This window comes from Coffea arabica, chromosome 3e (assembly GCF_036785885.1).
Source record: "Coffea arabica cultivar ET-39 chromosome 3e, Coffea Arabica ET-39 HiFi, whole genome shotgun sequence".
Lineage (NCBI taxonomy): Eukaryota > Viridiplantae > Streptophyta > Magnoliopsida > Gentianales > Rubiaceae > Coffea > Coffea arabica.
The window spans coordinates 17,141,564-17,163,720 of record NC_092315.1 but is presented as its reverse complement, the minus strand read 5'-3'; the positions used below and the strand labels follow the sequence as shown (position 1 = coordinate 17,163,720).

The window sequence follows — 22,157 nt, the reverse complement described above, 5'->3', positions numbered from 1 at the left end:
TTTTCTTAAGTTTTTTCCTAAGCACGAAATTTTAGATTTTCGATTAACTCAAATTATGCCACAAATAATTTTTTAAGATCAACTTTATCTCCTTTTTTATTGCATTTTTCTTCTCCCTTTTCTTTCTTGTTTAATATATTATATGACTGTTCAATTGTAATTTGGGAAAGAAATAACTTTTAGCATTTATATCATTTTTGTAGACAAATAGACTGATTTTACTTTTTACATTTTACTTTTACGAAATAGAACATCGTTAATCTTCATAATACCCATTCCGGCCCCCAAGCCTAAGAACCCTTATCGGATAAATACATTACTTCGTTTCTCTTATTATTAGACTCTTTACTTAAGCATCTGAATTGCGTCCGAAGCAGCCAATCAAGGTACGAATTCTCTCTATTTTATCTCTGAAGAACTGGGTTTTTTGTTTTATTTATATTTACTAACATATTCGTTGGGAAAATCTGTATAATCAAAGAAAACCACAAAAAAAAGAGGTAAAAATTCAAGTTTGATATCTTATTATAGGCGCTTGAGTTTTCAATTAGGATTTTGCTATGCGGATAGAATTGATTTGGTTCAGTGGGAAAATTTGTTGATTGCAGTTTATGATGGAAATTTTAGGTTTTTTTTCTTTTAAGGTTTGAGGTTTTCCTTGATTATAAGCTCGTAATTTTGCTGAATTTTGGTATATAATTGATGAGCGCCCTTTTGTTTCTTTCCTATTAATATGTTTTACATCATAATTCTGCAGCAAGAATTAAGGGTTTAGAAGTAAGAGGCTGCATGGATTTAATTATAAGTTAAATTATCATTAAGGCGAATCTTTATCAAGCAAAGAAAGGACTTGACTATTATATTCAGTTAATTGCTAAAATTGAATCATGTATCTGTAGATAGATAAGAGCCCCACCTTCTGAATTATTGAGTGGATGTTGTGTAGATGTTTTTGGTTTAAATCACTTTTTTTTTTTGGAATGTCATTGCTCAGGGTTTAAATCACTTACTAGATTCGTGTGGATCTTGTGTTACTATTTATGAATGCTCATGGCATAGAAACAGGATGGGGTTTTTGTTATTGGGCGCAATTCCATATCTAAGGGATTGGAATATCTAATTCCTAGTATTTTGATGTAAATGTTACTTAATTCCATTGATTGGGACAAAAAGGATCTCTTATACCTAGTCATTCTTTTATGTCTCTTAGAGCTCCTTTGGGGTATAAAGTTTTGGCAAGTCATAATTGCCTAAGACCTCAATAGATGAGAATTAATTAATGTCAGAGAAATTTCATCTAACGATAATCAAGTTAATAAGTTGAAATGCAGTTACCTAAGCAACTGGGTGTCTATGGGTCAAACTTAATTTAGGCTGCCTACATTTTCGGAATCATTTTGGAGAATTCATATAATCGGATGGGTCTTACAATTTGAATGGCTTCTTATCCGATTGTAGTTATTATGTGGGAGAAGTCCATTGAAGTGTCTTCCCGTTATTTGCCAAAAACATGAGCTCTCTTGATATCTTGACATGACAGAGTAGTAGTTTTCCATCCTAGCTAGTACAGTGATGAAGCCTACCAGTACAGTAGACATCATAAGTTATACATCTCGTGATGCAATAGATATTCTTGACGATCTTATAATTTTATCAAGTACATAACTTATTCTCCTTTCAGACATTTTAAAACTTTAAGTCAGGAGGTGATTTGTGTAGACAGAGGCCCTTCTGCCAATCCCCTCTGCTATTCATCTTGAATGTGTGCCTGTGTTGACCAATGGAAAGAATCTTGTGTATGAGATATGTTGCCTACTAGTATCTAATTAATGAATTCTTCTGGTACTTGACACTGCACAATTGTTGAAGCTTGAAGGGAATTAGCAGTCTAAGAACCGTCTTCAACACTTGAGTGTCCATTATCATTAAAAACTGTAAATATACTTCTTGTCAGCATTTTTTTCGTTATCTTGCCATCCTGTTCTTTGGTGCCACAAGCAACCTCGGATAACCATTCAGCTAATATTATGGATCTCTATTTGGATGATACTATCAGTTCCTTTTTGTTTTAGCTGGCACAGCACTCATTTGGTTCCTCTCTCTAGGGACTTTGCAAAATCTGTCCCTTTCAAATGTTAACTATGACTTATTTCCTGTAATAATGTTACTGAAACCTTAAAAATTTCCCCTTATTCTTTGGAATTCAATCCTTTAAATTGTTTCTTATCTGTGTGCGATATAAGTTCTTTGTGTTGAAATTTATTAAGTGGTTTTGGTTTTTGACATACTTGTTCATATGTGTGATAAGAATTATTTGGATTTATCTGTTTCAATCAAAAGATCTTATCCATCTCTCTCTCTCTCTCTGTTTTTTTCCTCTTTTGAGTTTCAGTAATTTAACTGAAAGGATCCTGGATCTAGAATATCATACTTTTCATTCTGGTCTATGATTAAAGTTTTATGCTTAATTCAGTCTTAGTCATATAAATCAATAATTTGGGGGTTCTTCTAGTAGATTTTGAATCCAACGAGGCTCATAGATTGACGAATAATGCTTGTAGGTGATCGGTTTGAGTTATCCAAGCTGCCTATCATCATAACTGTGTATCTTCTGTTTAAGGATATTGTATTCATTTTTTTGATGATAAGTCCTTAACTACAGCAATCAATCTGGACACCTTCTAAAGGATTTCTCCTAACTTTATGTTCTTTCCTTGTGTGTTTTGGATAGATGGAGCAATCTCTTTCCTCCCTTACGTTCAAAGGTTCAATCATGGAAGCAATTGCTGAAGCCAAACAGCAAAAGAAACTCTTTGTGGTTTATATCTCAGGTATTTCTACCTTAAGGTACTCCTTATACCTATGATTCAGCATAGTATTGTGCATGATGGTAAATAACAAGTATAGCAGCGAGGGAGGAATGGGCCTTATGTATGATTGGATAAAAAATTTTGCAGCTACATTGGTTCTTAATTCAGAAGGGATCACTTACCTTCCTTTTTTTTCCTTCCCCCCTTCCACCAAGGTAAATATTTGTTGGAGATGCCTTTTTTCCCTAATAACTAAACTATATTTTTAGTAAAGAAGCAAGGTGATCTTTCCACTTGTTACTAAGGTAACATGGTAATATGTTTTTTAGGTGAATAATAGGCTAAATATTTTCTTTGGTTGCTTTAATAAAATTTTTGGAATGAGCTACCCACTTTGTTTTCTTTGCCTCCCTTTTCTAACTGCTGGATCTGGGCAATTTTCCAGGCCATTTACTTATTAACGGCTTTCTCACTTGATTCATGTTTTGCAATTATTTCGCCCCATATTCTCCATATGCAATAAGTGAAGGGAGTAGAATTAAACTAATTTACTACCAACATTATGTGGTTTTTTTCCTTCTCCACTGGACTAATCAACTTAAACTTGATGAGAAACCTTCCGTTCACCTGGCAATATAGCTTACAAGTATCCTTGAGAAACTCATTTGTATATGACTTAGCCAAGGAAAGATACTCAGTGTCTACTTAACTCTGAGAATTACAGGTTGTTTGCAACTTATATTTCAATTTTCCATCTCCAAATTAGTAATGAAGTTGTCAGTCACTATTTCTCAGTAATAGCCACTAGACCACATTCACATCCTTGTAAGCACTGAAAGTTCCCGCCTGATGTCTGACAATTTTAAGCTACATGACAGTCTTTAGACTTTGGCTCTAAATAAGGAGGGAAAGGAATGAGAAAAACTAGGGAGAATGGTTTAGAAACTTAGGAACACAGAGAGCAGAAGACTTCAGCATGTCAAAGGGTAAGATGTACGTCTTCTTGCTGCGCATTTGACACCACATCAATTATAATAAACAAATTGAACTCTATCAAATGGCAGGTTTTTCATAGTTTCATGGTGCTTCACTTGACATATACTAACTTCTGTTGCATGATAATTTGATTTGTGAATAATTAATTGTTTTGAATATGGATGTCAATATGGTCCCTGTAAGGAGAATTGCTGAAATTGTTTTCTGTTCTTGAGTTATTGTAAATACCGAGAAAATGTTTGCAGTAGAAAAGACGCGTACAATGTGTCATCCAACAGGTGCTGTTAGTTTTGACTTTGACTTACGTCTACATGGTTTTTCTGGTAGGTGACAATCCAGAGTCACATAATCTAGCAGCATCAACATGGATGGACTCAAGAGTAGGGTTTATTTGACGACTTATCCTTTTATATAAACGCACTTTGTTTTGGTAGTTGACTTACAGGGAAGATGATATTGGAATAGTTTTTCTCACAAACATCTTCCTTCATCTAGGTGGCAGAGTCAGTATCAAAGTTTTGCATATTCATACACATCTCAGAAGGGAGTGCAGATGCTGCAAATTTCTCTGCTATATGTATCCTTTGAAATGCACATCTCTATGTTTATAAAAGAAATTCAAGGCCACATTCGGGATTAAAATGTCAGCTGGTAGTTGCCTTTCTAAGCACAAACAGCAGATAGGGAGCCATAGTGGCTTTTCAAATCGTATTCAGTCTGGTTCGATATGTCTGAGAAAACAAAGTCATTAATGGCTTTCTTAAGTTCTCATTTTATACCTGAAAGGAGTTTGTGTAGCAGAACTATTATACAACATTTTGCTTTATTGTTTCCAATGTTGGTTAATCTGGCTGTAAGCGATGGATTTGTGTTTCAATTGTTAATCTGGTGGTGAACTATCCTGTTAAACTGCAAGCAACTTATTGTATATCAAAGCCCATCTAACATATTTAACATGCTTAAAGATTATAAATCTTTATATGCATACCCTTTGACATGTTGCAAGGAAAAGTGCTATCTATGGTCTAATGACTTAAGTGTCACCGTGATGATCGCTTTATTTGCACCATCAATAGTTAAAAGTATGTAGCATTGAGAGGTCATGCATTTTCTTTAATCAGTCTTCACAGATCCTCAGAAGTCTGCCCCATGCACAACAGCTGTTGGATACAATGGTGTACAGCTCTGGCAGTACGGTATGGAATTCTTTCAAGAATTGAATTCTTCTTATTGACATCTTGGGGAACTTAAACAAGCTATCTGAGTATCATGCTTTTGTTTTGAACTCATGGACCAACAGAAGGCTTTGTTGCTGCTGATGCCTTATCATCCAGTATCGAAAAGGCATGGTTAAGTCTTCATATTCAGGTATTTGCTAATTGTTTTGAACAGATGCCAGTGCCCCTCTCCTCTCTTACCTTTTGCTGCAGTATGTTGCGAAAACATTTTCATGGGAAGATGAGGATGTTGTTTGATTTCCTTCAGTATTTGTATATGCAAGTAAATACCATAATTCACTATTGTTGCACTGTGGAAAAATAAGGCTGCAAGTGTCCATCATTATTTGATATCCCTTAGTGTTTATATATGAAAGTAAAGATACTGTATTTTACTCTTGGTTTACTCCTTTATTTTAAGTTCTTTTTGAATCATCCTATCGTCATTTTTTGAGTCCCTTAATTATTACTTGTATGAAACTTGGTTTATGATTATTTTTAGGAGACAACTGCAACTTACTTGTCTGCCGCACTTGCCTCGAAAAAGCAACCTGCTTCTGGAACTTCTGATGGTACTTCATCCGAGGAAGGGAGTTCTTCAAGGACAAATGAGTTATCATCTCCTGCAGCTGCACAGAATTATTCTCCAGAGGTTGGACCATCAGTGAATCCTGAGATAGTAGAGGAAAACAATCATCTGGAATGTGCATCTGAGGTAAATTTTAGCTTTTTGCAATCGATTATCCAAAGACTTGGATTAAATGTTTTTGTTCATTAACATTCATAGCAGGAAAAGCTCGAACAGCTTCATGAGGCAACTGCTCAGTCATCCTCAGCCAACGAAATAGCATGTGGTGAAGTCAGAGATGGTACCCCCACCAGTGAGACTGCAGAGATTTCGATTAATCCTCATGGGAAGGATCCTATCAATAATGAAGATGAATTGGTTGTTACAGAAAAAAAAGTGAGCAGTCACCATTTAGAAGCTAAAGAGGAAGTTTCTTCTATAAAGATCACTAAAGAGGGTACAGGAGCTAATAAAGTTGAAAAGGCTGATTTCTTGAAGGTCTCAGCCAATAAATCAAATGAGGTTCATTTAAATATTAGATTACCTGATGGATCTAGTTTGCAAATGAAGTTTTTAGTGATGGATACTTTGAGAATGGTCAAAGACTACATCGATGAAAATCAAACAAGCAGCTTTGGCTCTTATGATCTAGCAATTCCTTACCCTCGCAAGGTTTTTGGTGAACAAGGTATGCAAGCAAGATCTACAACTTCAGTTTCTTGGTTTTCCTTGTCTCCCATTTGTTGTTAAAGACTCATTGTAGCGGTCCAAAACAGATCTCCTTTGAAAAGGTTCCCATTTCTTTTATGTTGGGGCAAGTGACATGGTTGAAGATGAATTACCTTCGTAATTTGTTTGCCATTAGCTAGGAGTTCTATGAAAAACTAGAAGTTCATGATATGTTTTTAGTTGGGCATAACCATTATCTAAATGTTGAAATCCATTCGGTACCATTTGGGCAAGTTAAATAAGAGAACATATTACAGTGCTGTGATTAGTTAGATGGCATGAAATGAGAGCACCAATAGCAAGTGGTGCAGTATTTTTGATGAAGAAAAGAGCCATTTAAGGAATTAATATTTTCAGATATAATGGGGGTTGCAATCATTTGTCTAGTTACACTGTAAAAGGCCTTTTGCCCTCCAAGGGCCAAAATAAAAAAACTGTAGTGCAATTGTTTCCTTTATAGAGGATGGTGGAAATCTTTGCTGGGAAGAGCTCTGTAAAGTCAAGATATCCTTTATATTTGTATGCTGCATATGCAATAGATCAAGACAATCATGGTTGGAGATGATGACATTTGTGCCTTCTCACTGAACTGCCAAGTAATGAGATGTACTTCTAGGAGGAATCCCTTCATGTGACCACATATTTTTAACAAAAGATGCATGAGTTATCATCATATCTTGATTCTAGTTTGTGAATGAGTTGGTGCAAGGACTTCTACGTTAAAAACAATTATAGTGCACTGGTGGTTGAAATACTGAAGTAGGTTATTACAAGCTTTGCACAAAACATCTCTCACACACATATTTTGATGCTCTTATATTAAATATTTGTATCCCAATTTCTTTTGAATGCACTATAAAGCAGCTGAAAAATGAAATTGTCTATTTTTATATTTCTTTTCACTTCAGTGTGATGCGTGAGAAGAATTCTGACTTACAATGTAATGTGGTGTCTGAGCACTGTCGGTATGTAAGTTTCACAGACTGAGAGTGAGGAGGACGAATATTAATGACTTGCTAGCTTGTTTAAGTGCCTTTTCTTTGTGACATAGATACTTGTTATGGTACTCACTAGTTACTCTGTGTATTACTAGCATATGCGACATGCACTTACTCATGGTCCACCAGTTCCTCAATATATAATAGGAGGGCCACTTTTTGTCTCAAATCTTGGTGCATACATTGCACGGCATGCGCTTAAGGGGAAATGAAATCAAGTAACACACTGTTGTATGACTCTGGATGTTTTATCTGGGTAGGGGAGGGGAAGAGAGATGGGTTTTCATGGTTTAGTATGTCATTATTGTGGCCGAGAGGTTGATCTACCTTGTATAATTAATTTTATGGTTATATAAATTAAAATAAGTCAAATTAACTCCAGCAATTCTAATAAAGTTGAGGAACTCTTAGTGTAAAATTTTGGATCATCTAGAAAACCTAAATCTGTTTACTGTCTAAAATCCCAGTTGAAGAAATGCTGAAAAAAAACGAAGTTTGTGATTATTTAAATCACTTGACCGGAAGGATGAAGAAATAGAACTGTGGTACGGTAAGTACTGGAGAAGTATTGAATGTAAATGTACTAAGAAAGCTAGACATGTTCGAGCAGAATTTCTGTAACTTTACCGTTTCAGGACTCTTTTATTGCATCAAAAAGATGTGCTTGTGCTTCTCAGACTTGTTGGCTTTGTACTGAAGCTACTATCAGATTTGCTTTATTCACTAGGATGATCTCCTAGCAAGAAGAAGCTGGTTTGACATCTATTGAGCATTTTTAGTATGAAAGTTGTACTTCTCATTTGCAAAGTAAATCTGCAAAGCTATCTTGCATGGACAAAGCTTTTTTATGTGGCAGATAAAACAATTTTCAGTTTTACCTTGATCGTTTTGCATATTAGAATTTTATGACTCCTATAATCTGCAGATTCTGTCAACATACTTGTAAGCTTAGGTAATCTTACATTTTGGGTTTTACAGATTTAAGCAAGACACTTCAGGATTTGGATTTGTTTGGCAGACAAACATTAGTAGTGGTTCTGCATCATCGTGCTAACTGGCACCCTAAAGGAGAATCATCATTGCATGATCAAACTAATTTTATCAGAGAGAGCTCTTCTAATGAAGGCAATGATGGATATTGGGGATCCCTGAGAAGAATTTTATCTTACTTGAATCCAATCTCCTACCTGAGTGGAAGTACCAATGCAGAGGATACCACTGTACAGGAATCTCAAAGCCGCGTATGGCAATATGGTAAGTTGAATTAACTTTTTATGTTGATTTTTTTGGAAATCAGTAGTGTTCATGAAAAAACAGTTTTCTACAATCTCGAATTAGTCATAACTTGAGAGCTGCTAGAGCAGAGGCTTTTAAGTTTCTTTGACCATTAGAAGCCTTATCAGACTTGTGGGCCTGAATAACCAGAAAGTAAAAGGTTTTGACAGTTAGTTCCTGTTTGATTATTGTCCAACTAATTTCCCAAGATTCTGTGATAAATCACTTTTCTTTTTTAATTTTTTATCTTAATCTTCTCTCTTTGTGAAAACTGGAAGAAGTATTCCCTGGAGATCTTTTTTCTTTTTTTTTTTCCTTTCATATTTGTGGGATCAGTTTATTACTCCATTCTCTTCTCTTTATCCTGGTTCCTTTAATGATGATATTCCTACTTGAGAAAGCTGGAATATGCTTTTTTTTTTTTGTAGATTTTGATTTATGAATCTGTTATGGATCTACGAACTACATTTTTTTCATCGGGTTTTTTGAATTGCTTTTTCATTCTTCAGATCCAAATCCTTCACTTCAGAATGATCTGCAAGGCACAGGAATATCCTCTGGAGTATACCGAAGCACGGATACAACCAGCCGAAGCAGCAATAGCAGGAGTAGGCAGCTCAAGTCATCTCCTTTTGGAAGCAACATCCACACACTAAGACATGATGAAGATGATGGCCGGTTTAATGACAGAAATGCCTTCTGGAATGGGAATTCCACACAATATGGTGGTGACAATGATGGCAAATGACCCCTTCCTGCAGGGATCTGTGTGTCATGGTTAAGGCTGCAGATTGTTTCTTCTTTTGTTGAATCCTTGATAGATATAATGGCCGTCTGTAAATGCCCATTGAATAAGGGCTGGACAGGAATAAAACCTCAAAATCTTGAATGCGAAGAGTATAACATGTGTGTAATAATTCGGATATCCAGTGGGAATGTCACTTTCTGAGCAAGCCCAGTGTATATATACTTTTTTTGTCTCATTTCCTTGTTTTACCATTCGTTATTTCTTTTCCGCATGAAAATTACTTTTTGATCTTTCATTAAGCCCAACTTAGAAGGCTGACTGTGGCATCACAGAGACAGAGGTCTTCATGAACTCATTTTCATCAAAACGTATAGCAATCTGGACTTTTTCAATATTTGTTTATAATTTGTTTCTGTGCCTAAAATTTTAGAATGAAGGGTGAAAACAATTTCTCCCTTTAATTTCAGACTTATTCTATGACCATTAGGCACAAAACCAAATCGCTACTTTTGTTTTGCTATTCTTGCTAGGAGATCATTCCGTTTGTTTTACTAAAGATGTTTAATTATATAATCGTTCAATGGGACTAAATCCTCTCAGTTACTCTTTTTTCTGTAAAATACTAAATACTGCTACATGTACATTAAAGTTTTCATGTAACAACATATTAAATCACTTCTAAAGTTTAAAAACTGAATGACCCTTTTTTTTTTTTTTTTTAAATATACAAGGTAATTTGTCGACAGCACATGGATTCAGACTATGAAATGAAAGCATATCTTATCATTTTTGTCTCTTGCTGATATATTTTCTGAAATATTTAGAAATCTTATGATATATTTTACTTAAATATACCAAACTATGCGAGATTGTGACGGAAATGTAGCAAACAGCCACAAGCATTGGTCAGAGTCCTGATAAAAAAAAAAAAAAAATAGTACAATTATGTCATCATTGTGATGAGGATTTCAATTGTGACATAAAAGTTTTTGATCTGTTCAAGACGAGGGAAAAATAAATTAATTAAAAAAAACTGATTTGGCAAAAATCGGCAATCAGGACAAGTGTCAACATTTAATTTGCTAAATACCAAGATCACAGGGGCTAACTGGGCTACTGGTTCACATGAGCACATCCCCACAAACATATACACACACCCTAATATGCCTGTAAAAACCTGTGACAGAAGAAACTGATCCTCTCTCTCTTATGTCTCATGGCTATTGTAATTTGTACACAAGTACAGCTTGAAATCTACTGACTGCTGAAAACTGGAGGTAGAGCGCGTCTAGTCGAGGCTAATATACAAGCCCCACTGAGAGTCAACACTCTTTCCTTCAAAAATGTAGTGCAGACCCCAAAACTTGGAAAGAAGAATAAAAAGTTCAATCTTGTCTTCTGTTCTGGCTTAAGAAAAACGCTGAAACAGTAATAAGTATCATTTTACCTCCAATCTACTTTGAGAGATCCTTCAACGAAAATTTCCAGGGACAGCCTCAAAAGTTGTCGGGGTGTATGTGAAATTTGCACTTCTCGTGTCAAAGAGATGCTGTCCAAATTGTGGGAAGATCTGGAGCTGCCGGTGGCTGCATTAGCTAAGTCGCAAATGAGTCTTTATTCTTTTAGCAGCGTAATTAAGTGAGAGAACAACATTAACATTACACCAAGGTCTGATAACCATATCAAGATTGATAGGTCATTTCTGAGCTAAACGCACCTGAGCATATGATGCATGACCAGCCCCAGAACCATATCTAGGATGCTGAAGCATGACCTGTCCTAAAACATGGTGAATGGTGACACAGAAAATACAGTCTTTGGCGGATCTTTATATGCGATAAAATTGTAGTTGTACTGCCTTCTTTGCCATGGTTGTCGCAAGAAAGAGCACAAAAAGCCATCGAGGCTACTTATTCACGCAAATTTGTCACCGGCTGATCCCTTCAAGTGTCATTATATATAGGCATGGAACCTCCACGGGATGCAGATTTAAGCATTTTGCTTCTGGTGCTCATCACTGAGCAGCCAATGAATACCCTGCACGGTTCAGAGCACATAGGTATAAATAACATTTGGTAGAAACAATTATAAATGTCAATTGAAATAAGAAACAAATAATATGATGTTTATCATGTACTAGAGGTCAGCTTTAAGCCCCCCCTTCATTTTCTATTTACTATCAGTTTATTAATAAAACTTGGGGTTGGCATCCAAAAAAGAAAAGTAAAAATAATATGATGTAGTTGATCAATTCAGTCCATAAGTAAAAATTCATCAATCTGCGTTTGCCGACTATCCCACTCATTACAGCAGACGTCAAAAGCAATTAGAATTTCCTTCAATGTGTTCTTACATTAACTTTAATCAGAGGATGTTCACGTTTTACAAAGTACTGAAGAGTTCAGCAAATCAAAACAGTGCAAAAAATGCTTCCTCCACAGGTTCTTTAAGTACCTAGAAAGTGGCTTATTTCCACACATTTGGGAAGAACAAACACAACCATAAATGGCTAAAAATGAAAACAAATTATGCTTTTAATCTCACTACTATAGATTTTCACCCCTGAGTAAATCTATAGCTATAACATTCTAGAAGACTTGGAAGATCTCAATCATGACCATGGACAAAGTAAAAAGCACAAGGCAGGAGACTGCAACTTGCTTATTGATGTTCTTGTATTAGCTTCAATGGAAATTCAAGTTTATCAGGCACACTAGACTCTTAAAGATGTAGTGGCTTAATTCCACAGGTTTGAGAAGATGAAACACAACCACAAATGGCTAAAAAGGGGAAGGCAATATCCTTTTAATTTGACTTCGAGAGATTTTCACCTCTAGCAATATACTGCTATGACCTTCTAGAAGGCTCGGAATACAAGTACAAAAGAGAAAAGAAAGAGAGGAAGCAAGAGTTTCCATTTTAACAAGCAAGATACACAAATCGAGGGAAGTAGCATCAGTAGATTGATCAAAGCAGCTGTTGCCTTCATGTTTTATCTCATATTAGTCACCCATTTAAAAGCTACTTAGAATGGTACTCTTTTGTGTGCTTATGGTAAAATGTCCTGCCTCCTGATGCTCAAACAGTAGATTGATCAAACAGTAGTAAGTTCTTCAAAGACAAGGAGGAATCCTTATGTTTTGAGTACAAAGTCACATTTTAAAACAAAGGCCTGAAGCAGGTGAATATCACCACGCATCTTTCTAAGAGTTTCTATCAATTGTATTAGTCAGAGAAAGAGACATCCCACTAAACAGAAGGATAATAGTATGTGAGGACTCTTTTGAGGGGCAGTCTGGTTATGGAAAGGTGTTGTATCATTGGGCACTATGTTAAAAGGGAAAAGAATTCTTCTAGAAATAAAATCAAAATCAATCCAATAAACACTGAATATACAGAATTTTGCATCTCCCGAGTTTTACAGATTCAAGGATTTCAAAGATTACTACTCTAGTGAAAACTAATACAACTTTACTGGAAGCTCAATAAATTGACAACCAAATGAAGTATGAGCACCAGAAGCTAAATGCATTGACAACCAAACCAAGTAAGAGCTCCCTCTATAAGCTCAGACTGGTTAAGCACAGAAACAGCTAATGGGAATAACTTCTGGAATCTACAATACTTTTGCTAACTGTGAGAATAACATTGAAAAAAATCCAGCTTAAAACTAAGTCACATCATTATCCTGTAATTTTACACGAATTTTGATTCTAAAAACCAGAAAAAAGTCGCATCATGTTTATGTGATTGAAGCAAATTTTAGAAGATCTTGACTGATAAATTACCTAACTTACCTTTTGGCAAAACTTTGGATGCTGCAGTCCAATTCACCCACATACCATGCCATCTCTTGTCACGCTACAGGTAAAGGACTTACTCTATAAATTATTAACCATGTTACAGCTGCCACCAATAAACATTTAAAATAGGTTGTATAATTCTAATATAGAGTCGCACAACTCTTTCATCAGGGAACAGCACCAGCTATAATTAACTCATCCTGGCATATTTTTATTCATACTGAAAATACTTTTGTTGTTTGAACTTAAAGCACCAATATCCAAAACTGTAATTAGCATCCGCTATCTTGAATTTCAGCGTGTTCTCTAGTTTACAGCGAAGCATTTTCTCTTGTTATCATACTAATGTCTACCCTTAGTATGCCCAAGTAAAATTACACTTCGCTAGCCAACTTTCACTCCCTTCATCAGCACAATGTATTTTCCCAGCAACACATAGCAAAAGAACACTTAGCTAGAACTTTAGATGGATTGAAAATTGTCTAAAATGCTGACCAGTCTACTATTTAACAAAGGCAGTTGAGCTCAATCAGACTTCTCACGAGGCTCTGCTAATTTGGACTAACAGCCTCTTGAGAGATCGCTATCTTTGCCAGGTTTTACAAAACAAACATGACCAAAGAATTTCATACAAAAATCATGCTCAATTTGTCAAAGTAACTCACATAACTTTCAGCTCTAAAGGAACGATATAACTAGTTCTAGCTAAACATTCGGATAATGCTCAAATTTAGGCATATTTCAGTTACAGGTAAAGAATGGAAAAATCTCTTTCAGACTGGAAACTTACCATGGAAAGGAGATATAACTGTGCATATAACCAAAAACAGCCCGCAAATTGTAATTGACTTCAATGTGGCAGAAGCAGATAAACAGCCAAGCAAGAGTACCAAAGCTATCAAGCTGTGGAAAGTTCTTGGGAATCTCAACAACTTTAGATCTTTTACATCAACACAAGCAAAAGATAATCTCCATTTATTTCTCTGTTTTGTGTGCTCTTTCTTTGCATCATCTTCTTCCATTACTTTATGTGCTTTGTAACAATTCAGTCTTCAGAAATTGGAAAATCTATCAAAGCCTTGAGACCATGCCAACCATTAACAAAAAAATTTATTTTCCGCACATGTATATGGAGCAGGCATAGTAGAAGTGAAGAGTTCTGCACAATGGAAGACAACATTTCCAAGAAATGAAATGCATTCTCCCATGTATTCACGTGGATAAGCCCTTTAACAAGATTAAAACATAAGCGAAGATCAGGAACTGAACCTTTTTGTCTTCTCCAGCTATAGCTGAAATGCCTTCTCAACTCTGCATGAGTTGGATAGACTCTCCAACAGAGAAGTATACATATTCATCAGAACCTGCCAAACCACATCTCGAAATGCTACTAAGGTGGCATGGCACCTGCAAAGAGATATGTTGAGTCTGGGATGATGCTGTCAAGAAATAGTCCAGCGCAGATCATTTCTTTTGTCCATGAACCCTGCTGGTAATGCTTTCCTCCACTTTTGGAAGCAAGAAAGCTCTTTAGAGTCTTCACTGATATGAGCTAGAAACCAGCTGGGCATTTTTGTCATCTCTCAAGACATCCTCATAGAGGTATACATCGCATCAGGATACATCAAACAAGGAAAACATTTATGAATTGAACCAACAACTTCTAGCTAACTCCCCTGGTGTTATCACAGGGCAGCCATTGGATATCCTGTTTAAATGGAAATTCAGTTGTAAACTCTGATAACAAAGAAGTAAAACAATACCTAAAAATTGAAAAAAAATAATAATAGAATGAAAATGTCAAGTTGGTCCAAAACTTTCATTAACATATGCAATAGCACTTTTTCTTGTCATCTCAACCGTATGAATCTCATTACCAAAAATTTCAGCTTAACATGATGACCAACGATAAAGGAAAAATTTAGAAGCTAAATAACAGTTTTAGAGGCAGACTAATGATGGTTTTTCATTGACTTCTAATGATCATACACATCCTAAAGTTGGTCAAATATGTTAATTCATTTGGTAGAGACTGGATATTTTTTAAAAATTGCAACCATAAAGTATTCTGCTATGACATATTCAAGAAATCTTCCAAGTTTTGAACCATGAACATCCAATAGAGCGAAAGGCTTCTGTTGCTATCAATACCACTCTGCCTAGGACTTTTGGTGGAAGCAATATCAATCGACAAACAAACAAAGTACAGAATTATTCTGTCAACCAACTGCACCCCTTGTGGTAGAATTAAAGTACCATTCTTTTGCTTACACAACCAATATCATTCCTATGTTATAATCCAAAAGACAAAACAACAATTTTGAGTTCTAGTTTTTACAATTTGATATGCAACCATAGTATAACAAGAAAGAATTGGCAATAAACATCAGATTATCTGTCTCTCTCTCTCTCTCTCTCTCTCTCTCTCTCTCTCTCTCTCTCTCGATGGCGCAACTATGTCATGGTTAAAAGGAGATGCAATGAACTTTGGCAATCTAAGACTAAGTTCCTTCGCCTGAGTTCCAGCGCCCAAAAGAAGCTTCTTGATTGTCAATTACTTTTCAATGTGTTGCTCATGCCAAATATAAACTGTTCAGAATATCCTAGTAATTTCAAGAACAGCTGATAGGTGAGTTACTTTGGGCATTATAGAAAAAGGTCCTTACCTGTATCTGTTGGCCCCTTTCAACATATTTAGTACAGCAGAGGTCTCTTCCATGACTAAATGCTTTTGAAGAGTGCATAAAGCTAAAAAGCACGAGTTAAGCCCTTCTCTAAAGCTTCTTTTGACCTTTACTTTATCAGCCAGTACTGACGGTTCATCGCCAAGGGAAGCAAATTCATATTATTGGTGTTTTACTTCTGACCAGTCAACCATCTAAAACTTCGGCTGCTATTTTCTACCCTAAAAAGCAATACTACCAAATTACAGGATCAACCTCAAAGACACAGAGAGAGAGAGACAGAGAGAGGGAGAGAGTCAAGGAAATAAAAGTTCATGTTGGTGCTAAAAGTACACATTTGATGCACTTGAGATTCATTTGCTACTAAAAGTAAATAAAGAATCATGCCCTAGCAAAACAAAAGTCTGAGGGAAGCGGAATTCAAAATTGCACAACTATCCATTCAAACCACGCAGTTAATATACTGCAAATACCAAAAGCTGACTTGACAAAATGAGAATAATGACTGTACTGAAACAGCAAAGCCTTATTACTCTTGTTCCATAAATTTGGGATACCAAGAAAGTAGTTAAACCCCATAAACCATGTTTCTTAATCTGACAATACATTTAGACTTGTGATGGAGCCAGCCTTGAAAGCAGTGGATAATGTATCTCTGTCAATACGTTTTTCTCCTGATGCTTTAGTCATGTATGCAACATTATTTGACATTACATAATTAACCTGTGAATTGTTAAGAACTTCAAATGAAACTTCTTAGTACCTATGTCATTCTTATTCTGTTCCTTATGCTTGAATTTCACCATCTTCCCTCAGTTCGAGTAAACCATTTTGTAATTATTTATTACTCCTTCTTCTTGCCATATAAAGTATCTTCCAGTCACAAAATGCAAAAGAAATGGCACAAATTGGTGCTTAGATAGATTCAAGGCGTTTCTTATATCCTGAATCGACATCTGTGCAGCAACTTGAGCTAAATTAGACTTCTCAGCAGGCTCTGCTAGTTTTGCAGACAAGCTCCACTAGATGGTTTTAATTGACATATTTTACAAACAAAACATGCTCAGACAATCTGATTCATGGATAAATATCAATTTGTAAATGACAATAATCCAATCAATTTTTAGCACTAAATGGTGGAAGTATCTGAAACTAGATCTAACTAAACAGTCAGGTAATGTTACAGTTAAGGATATTACATGTTAAGGATGACCAATGTGTGACCTATATAAAAAGGATAAATGATAATTGAAAGAAGATACATGTGTCTACTTAATTATCCACTCTGTGCAATGTTCCAGTGACTTCCTTTCAGCAAAAGAAGGAAAATGGCCTAAACAGAGAACCATTGCTGAAGATACCATCCCGGTCAAAAATTTTTTAGGACCTGAATGATGGTTTATTTTTTCCAGTTAAAAAGGGTAAACACAATGCCTGTTTGCTGCTACATTTTCCTTTCTTACTTATTATCATCATATTATACCAGTAGTTTCCCCTTCTTTATTTGCATTATATATTTTTGTCTTCAGGAATTGTTAGACAGAGAAAGATAGCAAAGGCTCGATATCATGACAAACACAAATCCATAATCATGCACATGTACTTAAAAAAAGGCACAGTAGGAGTGAAGAATTCTGTACCATGTAACATAAGCTCTCCGAAAGATGAAGTGCATTCTCCCATCTATTGACATTGATTAGTCCTCTAATAAGATTAACAAAGACGCCAAGCTCAGGAATTAAACCCCTGTTTATCATGTCCACATACAGCTCAAAGGCTTTCTCAACTTTGTGTGAATGGCAGAGGCTCTCAATCAGAGATGAATACATGTTTGCCATGGTAGATGGAGACGAGGACGATGACGAGATCTCTTCAAGCAGCTCAAGAGCCACCTCCAATCTCCCTGCTTTGTTGAAGCTATGGATTAGAAGTTTGTAAATTGGAATAACTGGAACAACAGAATCAACCTGACTTATGTCAGTTAAGAGGCCAAGACTCGTTATAAACTCTTTGTTGAAGCCTTCAATGACCTTACGGTAGCTTGCCATTTGTACCGGCCAATAAGTTTTTCTCATTTCCTCCAGCAGCTGGTACGCTTCATCTAAGAGACCAGCCACAGAATAATGATTTATTAATACCGCATAAGTAATGTAATTTGGAGCACAACCTTTCATACTCATCCTCTGAAAAAGCTCACTGCATCTATCCAGTTTACCGACTTTACCAAAGCCATCAATCATGGAAGTGTAAGTCACAACATTTGGTTGGCAACCCTTTTCTTCCATCATTAACAGAAGTTTATAAGCTTCATCTGTCTTCCCAACTTTGCAAAGGCCATCAACCATCTCTGTGTATATCACGACATTAGGAGCGCAGGAATTTTCAAGCATTTTAGACAATACTTTAATAGCAAGATCAAGGCGCTTATCCTTAAATAACCTGTCGAGAAAAGAGCTATAGGTATAAAGACTTGGATTGTACCCACGTTCCAACATCCGTGTATATATACTCTGTGCTTCATCTAGCTTCCCAGCCTTGCAAAATCCATCAATAAGAGCATCATATACTATGTGGTTTGGCTCACAGCCTTGAGTTGACATTACATCCAAAAGATTACAGGCCTCCTTTACCTTGTGTACTTTGCATAAACCATCAACCAAAGCACCATATGTAACAACATTCACTTCTTTAGCACTTTCATCGCTGCCCCTGAAATACATGTCTACATCCGGAATGTTTTCATTGCCCACCATCCTTGCGTAGATTTGGTAAGCCCTTTCAACATCTCCAGCTTTGCAATGACCATCAATCAAAGCAGTGAAGGTGACAACATTAGGCAAGCATCCTTCTGTTAGCATCATCTCAAATAGATCATTTGCATCAGACATTTTCCTTGCTTTAAGGTAAGCATGAATAAGAGCAGTATATGTTACCACATTGGGCTTGCAGCCATCCTTCACCATTTCATTAAACCAGCTGCGTGCCTGTTGAATAAGGCCAGCTTTGCAAAAATTGTCTATAAGCATTGTATAAGTATAAATATCAGGAACAATGCCATTGCCTCTCATTTCCTGGAACAATAAAAATGCCTTGTCTAGTTTTGAGGCATTACAAAGAAAACTGATAACCTTAGAATATGTACTAACATCTGGTATAAAGCCCTTCCTCATCATCTCACGAATCACCTTCATAGCTTTTTCAAATTTTCCAACCCCACAGAGGCACCTGCTGAAATTGGCAACATTCACTTTGTTTAGTACAACACCTCGATCAAGCATTTCATCATAACATTTTTCAGCAATTTCTAGGACATCTGAGTTAGGCAGCTCCTCATTGCCACAAATACCACCAATCAATATGTTGTAGACCACATAACCTGGCTGATGACCACAAAGAACCATTTTTTTAAGCAATTTATAGGCATAAGAGTAGTCCCCTGACCTGCAATAGGCATGCACAAGAGAATTAAATATCTTCGGACGGGGATAACAACCTTCTGTAATCATCATACTCAGCAATCTCTTGCACCTACCTAATTTTCTCTTATTCAAACAACCACAAAGCAAAGTCTCATAAGTTACATCATTAGGAATGCATGAATTACACCGCATTATGTTTAAAAAATTCATAGCTTCTTCAAAAAGTGAAGCTTCACACAATCCGGATATCATGCTAGTATACATAACTGTATCTGGTACAAATTCTTCCTTTTCGATTAAATCTAGAGCTTCTCTCCATTTACCCTCCTTACACAAAGAACGTGTGAAACACAGCAATGTATAGGCATCCATCTTAAATCCCAAATCCAACATCTCCCTATGAACCAAAGCTGCACTTTCCAATTTGTCAACTCTCAGAAAAACCTGAACCAAAGCATTATACGTGGCCCTTGATGGCTTATATCCAAAATCCTTAAGCCTCCCCAACTCCTCCAGTGCCAAATTCCACAACCCGTTTCGGCAGCATTTCTTAATCAACACATTCAGCAATTTACCAAGAACCTCTCTATCATCGTTCTTGATTTCTTGAAGAAAACTTTCTTGAATTCTATCATTTCTATTACACCCCAATAAATCTAACAGAGCGTCATAAACAGCTAAACCATGATTATACCCAATCTGCCTACCAGCCCATGTGAAAAACTTTACACCAAGTTGAACATTTTGTACATTCTTTAACACATCAACAACCAAAATTTCATCCAATTTATGCCTAAACTGCCTAAGAAATTTCTGGGTTTTATCCCCAAACCCATCATCATTATTCTTTACAGCATCAAGAATCAAAAGAGCATCATCTGAACAATTACCAGTCTCCAAGTTTTGAGCTTTTGAAGTAGCTTCAGTGCCTGGATTTTCCAACAATGAGTCCCTCAAAAAGGAATATTCCTGGGGTGAAAAAGAACTGGCTGGAGTTTTTTCAGGTGGAAAAGACTCAAAGTCTTGAAAATTGCAATCTACATCTGTAAAAGTATCCCAATTATTTTCTTGAGTAGTGATGGGTCTGGTGAAGAATTTCAGGGAGAAAAAGAGGGGGTCTCTGGAGGATGAGCAGAGAACTGGAATGGATATAGCATTTCTGAGGAACCTTTTACTCATTCTCCCATGAGAAACTAAAGATTGGGCGAGATTATAGGTAATTAAGAAGAAATGGAGCCGGCGGTGGTGGTGGCTTCGGGGGCGGCGGCCGGAAGGATTTGAATTATTATGTGTGCACGGTGAGTCTGGGCATTCGCTGGGAGTGAAGAAGTGAAAAGGGAAATTTTGAAACTGGGAATAATAAGAAGAAGATTATTATTTAAAGCAATAATAAAAAGATTCAATATAAAAAATGGTTAATATAAGTACAAAATGGCATAAATTGTAACCAAAATATTTAAAATACGCTGTTTTGGTCAATAAATTTTTTATTTAGTTAAAATAGTCACTCGACTAATGCGGCACATTTTTTAATTTTGATTAGTTGAGTGACCAATTTGCTTAAGAAAAAGTTTATTGACTATAACAAGAAATTATAAAAAATTTAGCAATTATTAAAGCGATTTACTTTCTATAAAATGGTGCAAGTTTTTGAAATATTTGATAATGGCTAACAATTTACTATTTACGAATTAAAACAACTACAAGCAACAAATAATGTGAAAGGTCTCTAAAATATTTAAAATTTCTACATTTGGTCACTTAACCTTCTATTTTTGAGTCATAATGGTGACTCAATTAATAAAAACATGCATGTAACTTAATATGCTTTATATTGCGTTTGGATTGCGATTTTTCTACGGAAAATCACTGTAGTTTTTTTTTATAAAAAATACGAAAATCCATTTGAATTGCACATGTTCAAATACTTTGTTTACATTGTACGATTTTTCGGTGAAAAATATTGGCGCCATTTTTTCATTGATAATTGGCTACCCAATATATCTCTTCTTCATCTGCTCTATGATCTCCATACTTCAAAACTCATGTCTTGAACAAAAATTGTTGGCTGCATAATTTCCGAGACCACCCGAAATTTTTTACACTATAACCTATCATTCCTAGGAAAAAAAGTAGTATACTTTGCTTGGCTCCCTTGTTTTCACTATTGATATGAACATTTTAAAGCCAAACAAAAATATGGAAATATGGTACTTCCTCCGTCCCACTTTGATAGTCATGTTTCTTTTTCACACAGTTTAAGAAAAAGTAGTTAACTTTGATGGAAAAGTAAATTTAGATTGCTATTTTTCTAAAATACCCTCACATTAAATATGGTACAACTTTACGAGAACTTGAATTGATGGTAAAAAAAGAATCAACTCTCATTAAATGTGGTAGGTTTATAGTAACAACTACTTACATTGAATAAGGGTATTTTAGGAAAATTAAAATACAATTACATTCTTCAATTAGAAAGTGAATTACAATTTGGGATAGATGAAAAAGGAATATAGACTATCAAAGTGGGACGGAGAGAGTACTATTTTTTTTAAGGAGACTATTATTCGGTCCGGATTTTGCCATCAAAGGCCATCGAAAGTGGTACTATTACAAAGTCAGAAGTACGTGGATAAAAAAAAAAAAATTTATCACCACCCACAAACAATTCAAAAGATAGTCATCATTGAAATTAGCAAAATGTCCGTGGCTTTTGGACTAGTCTATAAATGCATGTATGATACTATTAAACGTTTTTCGTTGTGAACTAAGCCAATTTTTGTCACTCATTTCATGTCCTTGCCCTGCAAATTGAAAACTGAATAAAAATGTTCAACAGCATGTATAATGTGTTCCAGATGGCCAGACAAATTAATTTCAAATGCTTTCGTAAATCACTTGTTAGCGATT

At 35.7% G+C, this 22,157-nt stretch overlaps 2 protein-coding genes across 8 annotated transcripts; one reads left to right on the top strand and one right to left on the bottom strand.

The window, feature by feature from the left end:
- Window positions 1-246: 246 nt before the first annotated feature.
- LOC113734786 (plant UBX domain-containing protein 11) lies at window positions 247-9,576 on the top strand. 3 transcript variants are annotated; one of them, XM_027261467.2, is made up of 10 exons: window positions 247-386; window positions 2,732-2,831; window positions 4,134-4,186; window positions 4,302-4,383; window positions 4,937-5,002; window positions 5,107-5,174; window positions 5,526-5,738; window positions 5,814-6,279; window positions 8,297-8,572; window positions 9,103-9,576. In XM_027261467.2, the coding sequence occupies exons 2-10, from the start codon at window positions 2,732-2,734 to the stop codon at window positions 9,339-9,341; spliced, it is 1,563 nt and encodes a 520-aa protein (XP_027117268.2). In that variant the 5' UTR covers window positions 247-386; the 3' UTR covers window positions 9,342-9,576. The 3 variants fall into 3 exon arrangements, with proteins under 3 accessions (XP_027117268.2, XP_027117267.2, XP_027117270.2); XM_027261466.2 differs by having other exon boundaries at window positions 5,811-6,279; XM_027261469.2 differs by lacking the exons at window positions 4,134-4,186; window positions 4,302-4,383 and having other exon boundaries at window positions 4,928-5,002; window positions 5,811-6,279.
- An 820-nt stretch (window positions 9,577-10,396) lies between these two features.
- LOC113734785 (uncharacterized) lies at window positions 10,397-20,585 on the bottom strand. 5 transcript variants are annotated; one of them, XM_027261462.2, is made up of 5 exons: window positions 17,469-20,585; window positions 14,414-14,852; window positions 13,935-14,303; window positions 11,059-11,378; window positions 10,397-10,927 (listed from the first exon to the last, which is right to left on the bottom strand). In XM_027261462.2, exons 1-2 carry the CDS (start codon window positions 20,424-20,426, stop codon window positions 14,808-14,810), a joined length of 3,003 nt encoding a protein of 1,000 aa, XP_027117263.1. In that variant the 5' UTR covers window positions 20,427-20,585; the 3' UTR covers window positions 10,397-10,927; window positions 11,059-11,378; window positions 13,935-14,303; window positions 14,414-14,807. The 5 variants fall into 5 exon arrangements, with proteins under 5 accessions (XP_027117263.1, XP_027117265.1, XP_071900851.1 ...); XM_027261464.2 differs by having other exon boundaries at window positions 13,935-14,222; XM_072044750.1 differs by having other exon boundaries at window positions 13,935-14,852; window positions 17,469-18,362; window positions 18,459-20,585.
- Window positions 20,586-22,157: the final 1,572 nt, after the last annotated feature.

Excerpts from the sequence above, each read along its gene's own strand:
- LOC113734786 (XM_027261466.2), top strand. The coding sequence starts at position 2,732 with ATGGAGCAATCTCTTTCCTCCCTTACGTTCAAAGGTTCAATCATGGAA. Across the intron at positions 5,739-5,810 it reads ATCTGGAATGTGCATCTGAG|CAGGAAAAGCTCGAACAGCT; the intron begins GTAAATTTTAGC and ends TAACATTCATAG. Across the intron at positions 6,280-8,296 it reads CAAGGTTTTTGGTGAACAAG|ATTTAAGCAAGACACTTCAG; the intron begins GTATGCAAGCAA and ends TGGGTTTTACAG.
- LOC113734785 (XM_072044748.1), bottom strand. The coding sequence starts at position 20,426 with ATGAGTAAAAGGTTCCTCAGAAATGCTATATCCATTCCAGTTCTCTGC. Across the intron at positions 14,853-17,468 it reads CGGAGAGCTTATGTTACATG|GATATCCAATGGCTGCCCTG; the intron begins GTACAGAATTCT and ends CCATTTAAACAG.